The sequence below is a fragment of the Nanorana parkeri genome, unplaced genomic scaffold (assembly GCF_000935625.1).
Source record: "Nanorana parkeri isolate BGI_ZX_2015 unplaced genomic scaffold, ASM93562v1 scaffold1296, whole genome shotgun sequence".
Classification (NCBI taxonomy): Eukaryota; Metazoa; Chordata; class Amphibia; order Anura; family Dicroglossidae; genus Nanorana; species Nanorana parkeri.
In genome coordinates this window covers 365,503-381,851 of record NW_017307564.1, presented here as the reverse complement: position 1 = coordinate 381,851, position 16,349 = coordinate 365,503, and the positions used below count along the sequence as shown (strand labels likewise).

The 16,349-nt window shown below is 42.2% G+C and overlaps 1 protein-coding gene across 4 annotated transcripts in view; it reads left to right on the top strand.

The window, feature by feature from the left end:
- Positions 1 to 16,349, top strand: part of STAU2 (staufen double-stranded RNA binding protein 2) — a 219,266-nt gene that overhangs the window by 25,971 nt on the left and 176,946 nt on the right. For all 4 annotated transcript variants that reach the window (XM_018569180.1, XM_018569179.1, XM_018569178.1 and 1 more), the window contains one exon: positions 10,169 to 10,304. In XM_018569180.1, coding sequence (XP_018424682.1) covers positions 10,169 to 10,304 — 136 coding nt within the window. The remainder of the gene's footprint in view (positions 1 to 10,168; positions 10,305 to 16,349) is intronic.

Genomic DNA, 16,349 nt, shown 5'->3' with positions numbered 1-16,349 from the left:
TATATATATATACACACACGCAGGTGAAACTCGAATAATTAGAATATCGTGCAAAGTTCATTTATTTCACTAATGCACCTTAAAAGGTGAAACTAATATATGAGATAGACTCATTACATAATTCAAGCCGTGATTTGTCATTGGGATGATTATGGCTTACAGCTCATGAAAACCCCCACTTACTGCAATTACTTTTGCACGATATTCTAATCGAGTTTCACCTGTGTATATATGTATATATGTATGTATGTATATATGTATATTTCCACAAGCCACAATTTTTTGTGTGTATTAAAATAATATGGTCTACACTGTAAATGCAAAAAAATAATATATAAATGCAAAGAAATTAAATGTAAATCATTTTTTGTTTTGAGTGTGTATGAAAATAATATGGTTTTATAGGCTTGTGGAAATTATATAAAATGTGAAGTTGATAATTTATTTAAAAGGGTACATAATATAAAGTAAGTTAAAACACCATGCCATAACGCCTCAAAAGTTCTCACCTTTTGTATAGTGCTAATCATAATTTCGTTTTGATCTGAAAAATAAAGTTGTGGTAAAGCAGATAGTCTTCTGTAAGCCGGACCCTTCCATTGGTGCATACCTCCAGTGGCTGGAAAAATCAAAATTCATTTTCAGTACTGTTTGGACTACTTTTGGCTGTCTTAACAGCTGCCCCTTTTTTGACAACGATACCACAAGAACCTTGTAGAGTCCCACTGTGAAAGCCTACCACTGAGAGGTCAGTGTAGTGCCCCATTGACTATGATAGATGAACCCATGCTACATTAGAGTTCAACTCCGTATTCTATACTCTACCACTGAACTGGTGCATTTTACCATGTATAGAAGAGGTATCCTATGTTGTCTGCTGTTCTACCCCTTACTGGCAAGTGTGTAATGTGGTGACGACTATTTGTTATATCTGGCAATTTTATTTATTTTTTTGGGGGTCGTTCTGGCCTGGGCCAGCTTACATATTTCAAGTTCATCTACCGACACTGGATGTTTGGGTGCAGTGGCTTTTTCGTGTTCTTATTCACGTATTGTACACTTTGGCTGCTTCCTTTTGAAGAGTTGAACAACTCTGTAACTGGAAGCTCTCGACCTGGAAAATCATACCTTATAAGTCTTAAAGGAGAACTATGAGGTGAGTGCTTTTCACTCACCTCATAGTTCTAGCCGACCTGTGACAATGAGACTCTCACAGGTCGGCTCAGTAGATCGGGAGGAGAGCGAACACATCCCGGCGTTCGCTCCCCTCTCGATCCTGTCACGGCTCTCTGCTGTGACAGGGGAGGGGCTGGATTCCCCCCTCCCCGCTCCGATCCTCCAGCGCTGACTGGCGTAACGGACGGGGGGGGGGGCGGTTACAGCTGGCTCTGCCTCTAGATAGGCAGAGCCAGCTGTCAGTCACGCAGCTGGGCGGATCCCGGCACAATTGTCGGGATCCGCTTCAGCTGCGGCATCTCAGTATACCGCGAGCTACAGCTTGCGGTATACTGAGCTTAGGGTGACGGGGGTACGCTAGTTTGTGTCCTCCCGTTACCCTAAGGAGAACTATGGGGAAAAGCCTTAACCCCATAGTTATCCTTTAAGGCACACTTTAGACATGTTCATATTTGAAGCAATGAAGAAATGGCTGCCCCCCCGTATGTTACATAGTATTTGAGGTTGAATAAAGACGCAGGTCCATCAAGTTCAACCTTTGTGTGATTGTGTATGTGTGTGTATACGAGTCCCATTAATTGTTTTCTGACTGCCTGTTTTTAACCCCAAAGTGCATTATTTTACATTTTTCGACATTAAACATCTTCTGCCACAAAGTTGCCCACTCCTCTATTTTATCCAGGTCCTCCTGTAATGTTATAATATCTAAGTCCGTGTCTATTACTCTCCCAATTTTAGTATCATCAGCAAATACTGAAACATTAACACTGTCCTTGATATCATTTATAAACAGGTTAGACAGTATGGGGCCTAGCACAGAACACTGGGGCATGCCACTCTCGACCTTAGACAAATGTGAAAAAGAGCCATTTATCAATACTCTCTGGACACGTTGCTGTAGCCAGTTCTCTATCCATGTACTCACCATTTCATCTATGCCCATAAATTTAAGCTTGTGTATCAAGCATTTATGTGGTACCGTGTCAAAAGCTTTGGCAAAATCCAGATATACCACATCCACCGGCCTTCCATCTAGATCTCTACTCACCTCTTCATAGAACGTTAGTAGGTTGTTCTGACGAAAACGATCCTTCCTAAATCCATGCCGATTATCAGTTAATATAACTTTTTGTCATGAACAAAATCCACTAAGTAGTCCTTTATCATTCCCTCTAACAGTTTGCTTACCGTGGATGTTAGACTGACTGGTCTCTAGTTCCCAGGTTGGCATCTTGAACCTTTCTTGAATATTGGAACTACCGTAGCTTTCCGCCAGTCACTTGGTACCCTTCCATTAATTAACCTCTTATAAAATTACAATTGCGCTACACATGTTACATATCGCCGCGAACGTCGCAGTGAGAGCAATCATTTTAGGGCCATCAATCACTGATAACACTAAACTGATGAGCGGTAACAGCTTTTAAAGCGTCGCCTAGGGCCAATTTTGGGTATTATCGTTTTTTGAGGTTTCGCGCGCGCACGCAATTTTAAGGCTTGACATGTTTAGTGTCTTTTTACCCGACGTGACCCCATCTTTTATATTTTACCAAAAAATTGGGTAATAATAAATGTTTTATCATTTAATATAGGGGAAACTGTTTTTTTTTTTAAATTTCGGTAATTTTTCCTTAATATAGTAAAAAAATAAAACCCCCAGTGGTGAATAAATACCACCAAAAGAAAGCTCTATCTGTCCCCAAAAAAGGGTATAAAATTCATTTCAGTACAGCGCTGCATGACGGAATAAATGTCAGTCAAAGTACCGCAGCGCTGAATACTGAAAAATGGCCTGGATGGGAAGGGGGTTTAACACCGCGGATGTCAACTGGTTAAGAAATCCTTGAAAATGAGGAATAATGATCTCGCTATAAACTGGCTGAGTTCTTTAAGTACCCCGGGGTGTAGGTTATCTGGTCCTAATGATTTATTTGCTTTAAGTTTTTCCAGTCTTTGTTAAACCCCGGCCACTGTCAACCACTGCAGTATCCTGCGCACTAAGCTACTCACATTCTTATCTCCATTAAACCCGTCTTTCTCCTGAGTGTTTACTGAGAAGAAAAATGAATTTAATACCTCAGCCTTCTCCTGTCGTTTGTGATTAATCTTCCATTCTCATCTTTTATTGGGCTCACCTGTTCTTTTCCTAACTTTTTATTGTTTATATATTGGTAGAATTTTTGTGGGCTCTTCCTACAGACTCTGGCGATTTTATGATTTTCATAATCTTGGTCACCCGGATTTCATGCTTAGATCTCTTATTGTATTCCTTGTAGCTCTGGAATACCAATGCAGTCCCCTCCATCGTATATTTTATAAATGCCAGGTTCTTGTCTGTGATGTGTTGTCTTACCGTTTTATTGAACCATGCAGGCTTAGTTCATGATCTTTTATTTTTGTTACCCGTTGGTATACACTTGGTAATAGTGTTATGCAATGTATTCCTAAAACAATCCCACTGCTCATTAGTGTTCAGTGTTAGAAATAATTTGTCCCATTTAGTGTCATACACTAGATGACGCAGCTTATCGAAATTGGCCTTTTTGAAATTTAGCGTTCATGTCAAACCAACACACTTCTCTTTTCTGTACCCTACATTAAAACAAATCATCCTGTGATCACTATTACCCAATGTATCCCTAATCGCTATGTCCGCAGCAAGGTCCACATTATTGGAGATGATTAAATCTAGCATAGCATTCTTCCTGGTTGGGACATCATCCATCTGCTCCAAGAAATTGTCCCGCAACAGGTTTAGGAAACGGCCAACCTTTAGAGAATGAGCAGTTCCATTTGACCAATCTGTATAATTGAAGTCACCCATTATAACAACATTTTCCTGCTTCCCAGATATTTCTATTTGGGAATGTAGGTGAGCCTCCCCCTCATCCCTTATGTTCGGGGGTTTATAACACACACCCACATTTAGTTTACAACTAGCATCAGTCTTGCCTAGTTCTAGCCACAAAGGCTCAACACCATTGCAACTCTCTGTTCATGAGGTCATCTCGTATGTGCACAGTTAGATTGTTTTTCACATACATGGATACAAGGGATGCACCGATGCCAAGTACCGTACTCGGTACAAGTACAGATACTTTTCCAGCTCCAAGACTAGACTAGAAAAAAATGCAAAAGTTAGGAGGCAGCTGTCATTTGTAAGGAGCACACGGAGCTCCTGGGATTTGTACATCTCTGTTTTAATGTATGATTTTGTTTTTATAAACCTATATAAGGGAATGCACCGATACCAGTTTTGCGAGTATGAGTACTGGTACTTGCAGAGTACTTATAGATACAAGTACTGATACATTTTTGGTTATTTTCATGTGACAGTTTTTCTAAAACAATACAGACTAATGATTTCAGGACAGTGGTGGAGCACCAGAGCCAAGTCCCAGCTGCAACCCTGGTAGTTCTCATGAAAATGCCAAGTATCAGGAATGATATCTGAAAAGTATCGGTGCATCCCTAAGGCATACCCCCCTCCCCTTCCACCAACCCTGTCCCTCCTGAACAGGGTGTGCCCTTGTACATTAGTTTCCCTGTCATGTGTGCTGTCTAGCCAAATTTCAGTTATTCCCACTATATCGAAGTCCTCCTCGAGTAGCAAGTTCCTCTAATTTGTGTGGTAGACTTCTAGCATTGGTGTACATACATTTTGTATGTGACCAATTGCACATTACCATTGCTTCCAACTGTCTCTGATTTTGAGGGACTGTCCCTCCTTTTCTCTTCAATTGTCCCTCGGTGTAGACCTCTATAATAAAATCCACAATTAAAGTTGAACGCCACATGAACAGCTAAATCTGCTGATGTAATTGCATGTTAGCGAGCTGTGTTACTTGCCAAAGGAAGTATGTCCATCCGGTCCTGAGATGTACACCGCTGTGCCACACACCACAGATCTGTCTGGTAGGGTAGACAGATGTCAATCTGCCTGGAGTGCAGCTTTGAGGGGCTTTGGGCAGTGTTGATGAGCTTGCCGCTGGCACCCGTTTGTGGCCCTTCTAAGATGAAGAATTTATTGATGGGTGCATTTCACCTGTAGTTATCATCTTTCCGATCTGCATTTGCATTTTGAAAGGCTTGCATTGGGCAGATAAGCAGTTATGATGCAAACAAAAGTCTGTCGATACTGGTCCTTTAACTTCCAAACTTCCTCCCTCTAGCTGTAGTGAATCTACAATTCCGATTAGGCATTGCAAGACTCTTGTATGTCTTTGCACATTGCACTTTATTAGAAGGAATAGACTATACAGGCGGATACGCTTGTTAAGTTGAATGATTGAACGTAATATCTATTAGGCCTCGTTCACACCAGGGCGTTTCAGTCGCACGGATTTTTCCACGCTGAAATGCCTATATGAACAATCCCATACATTCCTATGGGGACTGTTTATGCAAGCGCGTGATCCAAAACTCCTGTCGCCCAAAATGCTCCACGAGCTACTTTTGTCAAGCTAATCAGCACGTTTTCCATATAGATTTCAAGCGCGTTTTTGTGCGTTTTTAATTGCGTTTCAACGCTGAAACATGTTTTTGAGTTTTTAGCACAGTGCTGTTTTTTACTTCATTGCAAGACTGACAGTCACAGGCATGACTCCCAGATGCATGATGGGAATTGTAGTTTCACCACAGCTGGCGGACCAAAGTTTGGCTACCCCTCTTTTACACGAATGCCTTCATCCTCTCTCTAAACTGCTGCATTTGTTAGTATGAAAAGCCAGTATAAAGTGGTGGTGAATAAAAACACGGCTCTGTTTGTACCTGCTCATACCATTGTGTAATACACCTGACAGTTGTCATCTTCCCTGCTGGTAGGATCCTGTGTGTCACTCTCACACCCTTTTACCCGACTGCGCAATCATTTTCCATTAGAGCAACCGATGACGTGAATGCAAATAGGACAATCCTTCTTACAAGCAGTATTTATCAAAAACTCCAAACCATGGGCACGTGTATAGTGATGTATGACTGATACCAAATATGTGATGTGTGTGTGTGTGCGCGTGTGCGTGTGTGCGCAGCCTGAACTGGCTGAATGAAATATGTCATAGAAACCTTTTATCACTGAAGATGTTGATGTCGGGTAGAAACAAGTTTCCTAAGCTGGGGAAATCTTCCTTTCATGTTTTTTTTTTTTTTTTCTTTGGGTCAGTGCACTTGAGGTATGCTTTTAACCCTTTCCCTGCCACTGACTATGGTGCATAGGGCATACGGTGGAACACAACTGTTTGCAGCTGGCCGCGTCAGTATGCCTTATGTCGGTGGCTTTCACCCTTCTGCTATAAGCTCATGGATCGCAAAAGCTTATAACAGAAGGGTCCCCCTGCAGTCCCCTGTACATGAATAGCTGATGACCGCTATTCATTCAAATTCTGAAAGGGTCAGTGAAGACGATCATTTGAGTTATTTCCTACAGACGTAAAAGAATTAAGGGGCTGTGATTTTGTCCCTTTTTAAAAAAAATAACTACTGTATGTATGTATGTATGTATGTATACACATACACTGTGTGTGTGCAGTGAGTGGCCAGATTATTATGACCGCCCCATCAGTACTTCGTTGGGCCACGAGGTGACTTCGTCGGGCCGCCACGAGATGTTGAAAGGTGATGCGAGGAATCTGACACTGCACTGTTGCCCTTCTGTTGTCTTGTACCAGTCTTGCCACTCTCCGTTCTGCCCTAACAGTGACTAGTCGCAGACACAATTCGCACGTTCAGACCCAGATTTTTGGCTGACAGTCCAGTCTTTAAACACTTTAACAACAGCTGCTCTTGAACATTTAACGAATTCCAAGTCACTGGACTGGATCAAGTATGTAGACCGTCAGAAGAAAAACAAAAAAAAACTCAAGTCTATTTATGAATACATGTTTAAGGTCAGTAAGGCCTGGTTTACACCTAGGCGATTTACAGCGCTGATCGACACGCTGTAAAACGCCCAGCAAGTGAAATCCAATACTTTCCTATGGGCATGGTTCCCACCTGGGTGCTGAAAAACGCCCTACGCCCCAAAAAGTACAGGAGCTTCTTTCAGGCGTTTTGCCGTGCGTTTCCATTGGTATTCCCGAGTGTGGATCGGGGTTAACAATTCAAGGTTTTTGAAGCACTGTGGTCAGCATGGCAGCCGGGCAACTAATATATCTGGGAGGAGAGCTCAGAGATGGCGGCATCCATGTACCTCTCGGGGTTCTTTTTAAAAAAAACTGACCCAGTGAAATGTCTGAAAACATCTTCATCAGAAGGTCATAAGTAATTGTTTATGTAACTTATTGTAATAAAGAAGACCTCCAGGCACAGGAGAGCAACCTAAATATCATTCAATTAGGGTTCAATGGGTGCCACACAGGCTACAAACGTGGGAAAGTGGCTCATGCAGCAGATTCTTCTACAAGCGTATTGCGTTATTCACCCCACGGGGACTCTCTTGCTGTGCCATTTGCTTTCTTAACCCCTTCGTGACTGACGACGTACAGTGTACGTCGCCAGCATCGGGGCTGTTTAAACAGACTCCCGGCGACTTTTGCCGCCGGGAGTCTGTTTAAACTTGTAGAGCCGACTGTCGGCTTTACAACAGAAGCGATTCTGGCGACTTACCTGTCGCCAGATCGCTTCTGTGTCCCGAAGAAGGCCCCCCCCCGCCGGACACTGCCGCCGTGCTTCCCGGGCCCCATTGCCCCTCCTACTGGTCCGGGACCGGTGTCCTTGGTGTCCGCGGGGAGCTGGGGAGGAGGTCGACACGAACTTCCGTTCATCGATCCCCTACCCGTTCTATGGGCCTGGGAGCGATGCAGATTGCATCACTTCCGGTCCCTGGGCTGTCAGTTCTGGGCTCCTGCAGCCCATAGTTATGTGTCTTTTATTAGAATGACTTGGGTCAGAACTGTGTGGATTGTGTTCTCTCATTATCTTCATTCACATGGAATACAGAAGCCAGAGTTGTAATCCTTGAACCCTTTTGTTAGGACAGGCAGTGTTCCACAAATTATAAGGAAATCGGCCAGCACAGTACAGACAGGGTTAATGCAAACACCCTCAAAGCCGGTCCTAACAATACAAAGGATGAGAAACCAAGTAGAAATGTTAACCCTTTAGAAGAAAAACTTTTAACCCAAGTAAAAACAATTTAAAGTGCAAGAAGCATTTTTAAAGCAAAGCTCTGGGAAAATGTAGTGAGGCTACCCCTGCACTCTAAGAGTTAAGTGCTCGTTTCCGTCTAGGTGCTAAAAAAAAGAAAAAAGTTTTACTCCCGCAATCCTCGAAGCCGAGTTGCTCACTGGAGCGTTGACCAGTCTCTGGAGCGTCTCTCCCCCTCCACTGCAGCGGTCTAAGGATCCTTGAGTCATTACGTTCAATACAAAGTGTATAGGCAGCCGGCTCTGCGGTTCATGCGAGTGCACTTAACCTGCGCCGCAAAGGTTAAAAACAAATTTGCCTGGAATTTCTCTTTAAATATTTTTTTTAAGCTTATGCTATGTCAATGAGAACATGTATCAAATATAAAATAAGTGTTATCCCCATTCGGCTAGCAACGTGGAATTGCACGTTAACGTTAAGAGGGTGACAACACTTTTTCTAGAATGCAGACTTCACTCAATCTGTGCAGAGCGGTCACTGCCATTACAAGCCAAATACGCGTCTTCCACTGGCATGTGGCTGATCATTCGTGTAGCTGAACTTAGAAGGACTTTAGTTAAAAACGCAAATGAGCTAAAGGGTAGTTTATATTAGTAGGGTTCTTAAATCACTTTATTTCTTTCTCAATGGTGATATTACAGCATTCCCAGCTCTGTCCATATGCTGCAGCCAGCATAGAATGGTTTCACCTTTTGTAGGTGGTATGCAGAATTCCAATCATATCTATTTCCTTTTTTTTTTTTCTTTTTAATTTGTGTGAGTAAACAATACTTACTACTTCTGAGGTATATCCCATGCCCAGTATTTTTTCATATCACTATTTTAATTAATCCTGGATAGTGCAGCGCTTACTGTAATTCCAGCTGATGCAGGTATTCAACAACCGGCATTTTGTAAATGACTGATGGGGGGGCTGTCATACAAACAATACTATTTCCTCATTGGCATTGGCTGGAGGTAGTAGTGAAGTAAGGGTAGAGATTAAAATCCTGAAACATGTATCTTCAGCAATGGCAACCCCTATCTGGTTTTCGGTAGTTCCTTTTGGGAGTCCATCCTGCTCAGCACTGGCTTGGAAACTCATTGAATGTGTTGGACATGGCAGCAACCTTGGAGATGCTTTTTCCAGGCACTAAACTGTTGATACTTCGAGTGTGCCAGGCAGTCAATGGCATCCAAAGGGATAGCTCACTTGCATATTAAAAGTAGAAAATCCAATTCAAACGTCCACCGTTCGCAAAGGAGACACCCTCCACTGTTGATTTTACTTGCCTCCTCAGCTTTTATATATTGTTAAGCAGCACAGTCACAGGACCCATGTTGTTATTTCCATGTATTGTATACTAAAAAGCAAGGCAATGGGGGATGTAGAAAGCCTTTCTTGGATCTCTGCTCCTGGAACTATTGTTGAAGTCTATCTCCAGCCATTTTCCTAAATTCTCTATAGAGTGGTGAAGGTTTGGAACTTCTGGGAGGTCTTTTATTTCTGCATTCCTGTTCCCAGAAACACAAGTCAGGGGAAATCCTATCTTTTGACAGTTGTCACCAGAACAAAAGTCCTCATTGGATCACATCTCCTTTACTCCTGTTCATCAATGTTTGTGGAGAGGGGGAATCTTCCCAGTATGGGCATAGTAATAGAAACCGGATCGAGGTTCTACCTTTCTCATTCTATTTAAAGCTACAAAACATTTTAGGTAGGTGTTCCACTCTAAGTAGATTGAAGGCAATTAAAATAACCCACCCGAATTTAAAAGATGTATACATTCCTTTAGTTAGTTGAATGCAGTGCAATGTTTTGCTTTGTAGTTAAATGACACCCGCTTTTATTTGCCTGATGTCTTTTCAGGAAGCATTACACCAACGGTTGAGCTGAATGGTCTGGCTATGAAGAGAGGTGAGCCTGCCATTTACAGGCCTTTAGATCCTAAACCCCTTCCAAACCACCGCACCAACTACAACTATCGGGGGATGTACAATCAGAGGTATGAACTTGTTTTATGGTGATACTTGTTTAATCTAGATCTGCTTGCTTCACATCTGAGACCCTCTTCCTCAGTAACCAACATGAAATGATTTCCGAATGTTCTGTCTGCTTTACAGCAATCTTCCGTCACATGTCATTACATCATTTTGTTTGCTAAGCAATGTGGATAACTCTGGGCAGATATACTTATTTTGCACTTTGCACACTATGCAAAGTGGATAACATCAAAGATCAAAAAACCCCCACTCCATTTCATGAGGTTATGTGCTCATTAAAAACTGAAACATGGAGATGGAAGTTCATTTTAGTAGCTCTGTGTCTTGATATTAGCGTCCATTCGCCAACTTGCCTTTGTGCCCACTTTTAGACCCCGTTCACACGGGGGGCGGTTCGGCCACGTGGATTCGCCAACGTGAACGATCCCATACATTGCTATGAAGACCGTTCATGTGACTGCGTGGGTGCCCCCCGCCAGAACTGCTCCCTGCATTATTTTGCTGCAGTGATCAGTGCGGTTTCCATACAGGTTTCAATGAAACTGCGCTGATAAGTGCAGTTTTGGGCGTTTTTTAATTAATTCAAAACCTCCCATGCTAGATCAGAGTGGTAACCGCGCTGATCCGCAACCACCCTGGTGTGACTGGGCTCTTATTAATTACCAGCGAACATTACTGTAGGTTTTCCCATGCATGGGATTTTCAGCATCATATCAACACAAGAGAAAATTGTTCAGCTTCCTGGCAATTTCTTTGGTTTGCTCAGACTCGACCTTTTCTCACAGGCGTTGGCTTGGTCAGTGCTCTGCTGTTGTCTGTTCATACACACTGCTTCCTGCAGCCAATTCCATTGATTCCATTTTGTGGGAAGACATCCATCTGACTCCATTCAGACATAGACTTATTCAGACGCTATCACTGATGCAACAGATACTACTTTGGATAGTGACAGTCTATCCATCTATCTCACTTTTGAGTTCAAGGGCTTGCCTAATTTGGATACATTTTTTTAACTGTTTAGGTAAGACAGTATGTTTAATAGTAAAGCTAAAGGAGATTGAATAAAAATCAGAGTCCAATATATATGAGTGGCTTATGTGCAAAGTGCACCATACAATACTTATCACAATGCATTTTTCATTGTTCTAATAATTGCTCTAAAACTCTAGTTTGCCTGAGTGCCCTTTGAAATACCGAACACAATAATGATATTACCAGAAGTTCCAAAACTTGCCATAAGAGGGAGCCATCTGTCTATGTAATTCCTTGTTCCGATATTATAGCTATAAAGCATTGAAGATTGCCGTAAGGGAAAACAATGTCAGGTTTATGCAGTAAAATATTGACTGCACATAAAGTGCATTAACCTTCAGCAATCACTCAGCAACCCTCCTCTTACTAAGCTAACAAAACTAGGCAAAATTGCATTTTACTCAGCTGCAGACACTGTCTAGGTGCTCTCAGAATACAATGGACCGGAAAGGGAGAATCCCACCCCGCCATTCTGTTTTGGGAAACCAAGAGGTAACCTCTGTTTTAAAGTTAACGCTAACAATAAACTTTTCTTTTTTTGGTCCTTTTCGGTCTGTTTAATACGCAGTTGAAAGCATTTTTTCTAAAAGTACAAAACAATGTTGATCTTTGCAGGAACCTAGTGCTCTTCGAGCCACAGTGCATTGTTACCTCAAGCAGTCTTATCTTCCTAACCAGATTATCTCTGTGAACTACAGAACACCGTCCTCTATGTGATGGAGAGTTGGAGATGTTCTTTAGTCTTAACATTGCCTGACCTAGGGTGGCAATGCTGCTCTGCCATGGATGCTGTACAGTGAACAAGCACAGTCATGGAAGGACATTTTTGTTAATAGTTAGGGTACTTGAATGCATTTTTAAGGTTTAACGCCTATTCTCTACTTGGGTGCATATGTCCAACCGGAGAGGCAAGGAAAAAACTCATAGTGTAAATGAAGCCGGGTTCCCCTTTCCAGAGTTGCACAGTGACCAACCTTTCTGACGACAGGTATTTTGAGGGGTAGCATTGTGAGGAAGGACTGTTTATGTGACTGTTGTTGGTGGTTGTGAACTGTATGACTTCTATAGGGACCGTTATAGTGTATTTCCACTTTTGCAGTCACAGTTGAGAAAACCCCTCTATATGTTCTGTGTTCTATTCACGCAGCATACCTAAAACATTTCTTCCCCTTTTTAGAGGTTTTGTTGCAACCGGCAAAATGGCTGAATACACATTTTTCTGAGCACCTTCACAGTGATCTGTTCTTATAGACTTGGGAATGAAATTGTGCATTGTTTCTCTCATTAATGTCGTTCATATACAATACATTAGCCAGGGCTGTAATCCTTTAACCCTTAGGACAGGCAGGGGGGAATTTATCAAAGCTATTGCAAGTGTTTTTAGCCTTTTTAGATATTTTTTTTTATGTGCAAATCTATTTTAGCCGCTCCTTTTACCATGCACTCTTTTCCCGATTGTGTGTGTTTTGGAAATGTTCACAACTGTTTACATCTGCACTTGTTCTGGGGCTGTCTGAAACTGGAGCATCACCCAAAAAAACAATCGCTACTTAAGAAGTCCCCATGACCACTTCAAGAAGTGACCGTTACGCTTTTTGCCTGGAGTTAGGAGTCTTCTTTCCTGGAGTCTATTTAATCTCATTTATGAACAACATTACACTAGCAACATCTGGCGCAAATAAATCCCATGCGACCATATACAAGTTCAATGTAGGAAGAGGAATCGCCAGCACTGAGTAGAATAATCCTACGTGTCCATTTATTGGACATAGACGTCACACAATCACAAGAGCCAACGTTTCGAGACCAAGCAGGGTCTCTTCATCAGGGCATAGAGAGTGACTCTTTATGCCCTGATGAAGAGCCCCTGCTTGGTCTCGAAACGTTGGTTCTTGGGATTGTGTGACGTCTATGTCCAATAAATGGACACGTAGGATTATTCTACTGAGTGCTGGCGATTCCTCTTCCTACATTGTGTCTGCATGGTGCCATCCGTGTTCATCACTACAAGCACCATTGTCTACATAGGCCTTGATGGCTGCAAGGTATGCGGAGGATTTCCCCCTCTATCCATATACAAGTTCAAACACTCACAATTGCTACGAGAAATTCCCTCCACAGTGTCCAAACGTGCGTCACCATTTATAATGAAATCAGCCAACACAGTACAGTCAGGGTTATCACAAACTCCTCGCAGACCCTATTCTCTACTAATAAGGAGGAACAGTTTGTCATTTTATCCCTTGAGACAGTGGTTCTCAACCTTTCTAGGGACGGGACCCCTTGGTAACATTTGCCAAGTTGTGGTGACACCCAACGGTAAAAGTTAGGGATGACGCTGAGGGCTGAGGAGGACTCTCACCTAGCACAGCAGAAATCACAGGGCAGCCCACAGGTTGAGAACCACTGCTGTAACAGCTAAAATAGCAAACCATATAACACAAGCCGAGGGTTTTATTAATAATAATAATCATAATAAAAGGTTTATGTTTTCTTTTGGAAAAAAAATAAAATTTTTATTATTATCTACATATACAAATGGGTTGTAATTATTATTAATAATAATAATAAAAAAAGGTTTGAGTTTTCTTTTGAAAAAAATAAATAGTAATTTTATTTCAAAAGAAAAATAAAACTTTTTTTAAAATTATATACAACCCATTTTTATATGTAGATTTTATAGGTAGTTGATAAAAATATTTTTTTTTCTAAAATAATAGTAATTTTTTTTCAAAGGAATACTCCAACCTTTTTTTATTATTAATTACAACCCACTTTTATATGTAGATCGTAAGCTCTGCTGTAGAGCACATATTGATTATTAAACAGTCGGAGCCTTATTGTGCCGCACGCCGTCAGAATAGAGAAAAAAAAAAAATCACCATTGGAATGCATAGCTAGATTCCTATTGGCTATTTCACTTTGCAATAGCCAATAGCAAACTAGCTATTGTACCCCCCCTTTGCTGTTGCCGATCACTAGATGGAGAACCGCAGGTCCCCCTCTGCTGATTGACAGCAGCAGTGGGCGGGTGCAATAGCTACTTTGCTATTGGCTATTGCAAAGTGAATTAGCCAATAGGAATCTAGCTATGCATTGCAACGGGGATTTTGTAAAAATTATTTCTGACTTGCGGCGTCTACCGATTGTCAGAATAAAATAAAAAAAACAATCGCAGGGAAAGGTTTACTCTGCTCGGTCGAGCAGAGTAATCCTTTCTGGGAGAAAGGGTTTCTCTCCCGGGCAGCTGGGAGCCGCTATCTAATAGCGAAGACTCCCGGCAACCCCTGGCAAATTGTCATTCGAACCCCCGACGGGGTTGCGACCCACAGGTTGAGAACCGCTGCCTTAAGGAGTAAAGTAGAAACCCTAACCCAATAAAAAGTAGCATTTTTTTAATGCAATTTGATTGGGAACATGTAACATATACAATAGGTGAAGTGGGAATATACTTTAAGAACTATATCTGCCACCTGTGGGATGGGGCATGCATACATCAAATCAAAGACATGTTGTATCCAATTCCTATGCCTGGGAAGATTTGTCAATGCCTTGTGTAGTACATATGGCTGCACTAGATGGTGCTGTTCTCTAATTGCTTGGGAAACTATCCCTTATAAAGGTTTTATGAGTTCTCTTGGTTTCCAAAGTGTATCAACCAGAGCTGAGCAGGTTCCAGATTGGCCTGCTACCGTGTTCCCCCGAAAATAAGACACTAGGTCTTATTTTCGGGGGATGTCTTACCTGGCTGGGGGATGAGTGGACGAGGTCCCGGAAGGCGGCGTGCTGTTGCCGGTCCCGGCGGATGTCGCTTCCATTGTGCGGGCGGGAGCTGCGGCTGGCGTGTGGGCGGGGCAGGAGCTGCGTGCGTGCGTGAGCTGCGGCCGGTGGGCGTGCGTGTGGGCGGGGCAGGAGCTGTGGCCGGCTGGCGTGTGGGCGGGGCTGGAGCTGCGGCAGGCTGGCGTGTGGGCGGGCGTGTGGGCGGGGCGGGAGCTGCGGCCAGTTTTTACACAGTTATGTGCCGCTTCCCCGAAAGTAAGACCTAGCGGATCTCTGTAATATAAGACCTACCACCGAACTAGGTCTTATTTTCGGGGTAGGTCTTATATTACAGAAATCCCTGAAGATAGTGCTAGGTCTTATTTTCGGTGTAGGTCTTACTTTCGGGGAAACACGGTAGTTGGGCCTCCTCTAGTGATGAACTCCTTGTTGCTGTATTGCCACTGCTGCAATTTTTTAAGATCTTTTTTTCCTGCCCAGCATCTTCTTACCTTGGCCATTGGGTGGCCACTTGATGATGGAACTCCTGCATATGTGCGTTAGAGTAGTATTATTTCAGCACCTGGCTCCTAATCTTGCCATCTTTGATACAGGCATGTACATTGCACTGCAGCTGTTTTAAAAATCGCAGTCAGGAAGGGGAAGAGGTTTTTTGGCAGATGTACAATGAATTTTCTACCAGAAAACTCTTTTTGATCAATTTTTTTGTTTGCAATGTACATCCAATGTGTTGCTTTCCGCTGTGCTGTTGTATTAAGTATTGCACTTGACAGCAGTTTATGAACTTTACTTTTCTTATTCACAGATTGGATGTAAAACCAGGTAATCTGCATAATGATTCTGGCATATTCACTTTGATTTTTCTCTATCGGTGGAAAGCAAATGCTCCCTAAATCCTGAGTAATGGCTAAATTTGTCAACCACTTAATGTACGTAAACCTGTCAGTGTTTTGGTGGAAAAAGTTCTAATTCTAATTTGTGAATAAATGTGCTCAGTGATTGGGAATGATCCACATTTCTTTAGTACACATGCCATTTGTGCTTCCTGCACTGTACTTTTACTGTTTGTTCTTTCAGTGCAAGCTCATTAGCATTATAAAGATATGAAATAACAGGCATGTAAAAATGTTAAAGTCCTTTTAATAATGGCTGAAATTGCTCACATTTTCCTTCTTATGATCTACCAATTTCCTAAAATTAAAAAAAAAAATCTCCTCTTCCCCCCTCCACAGGTA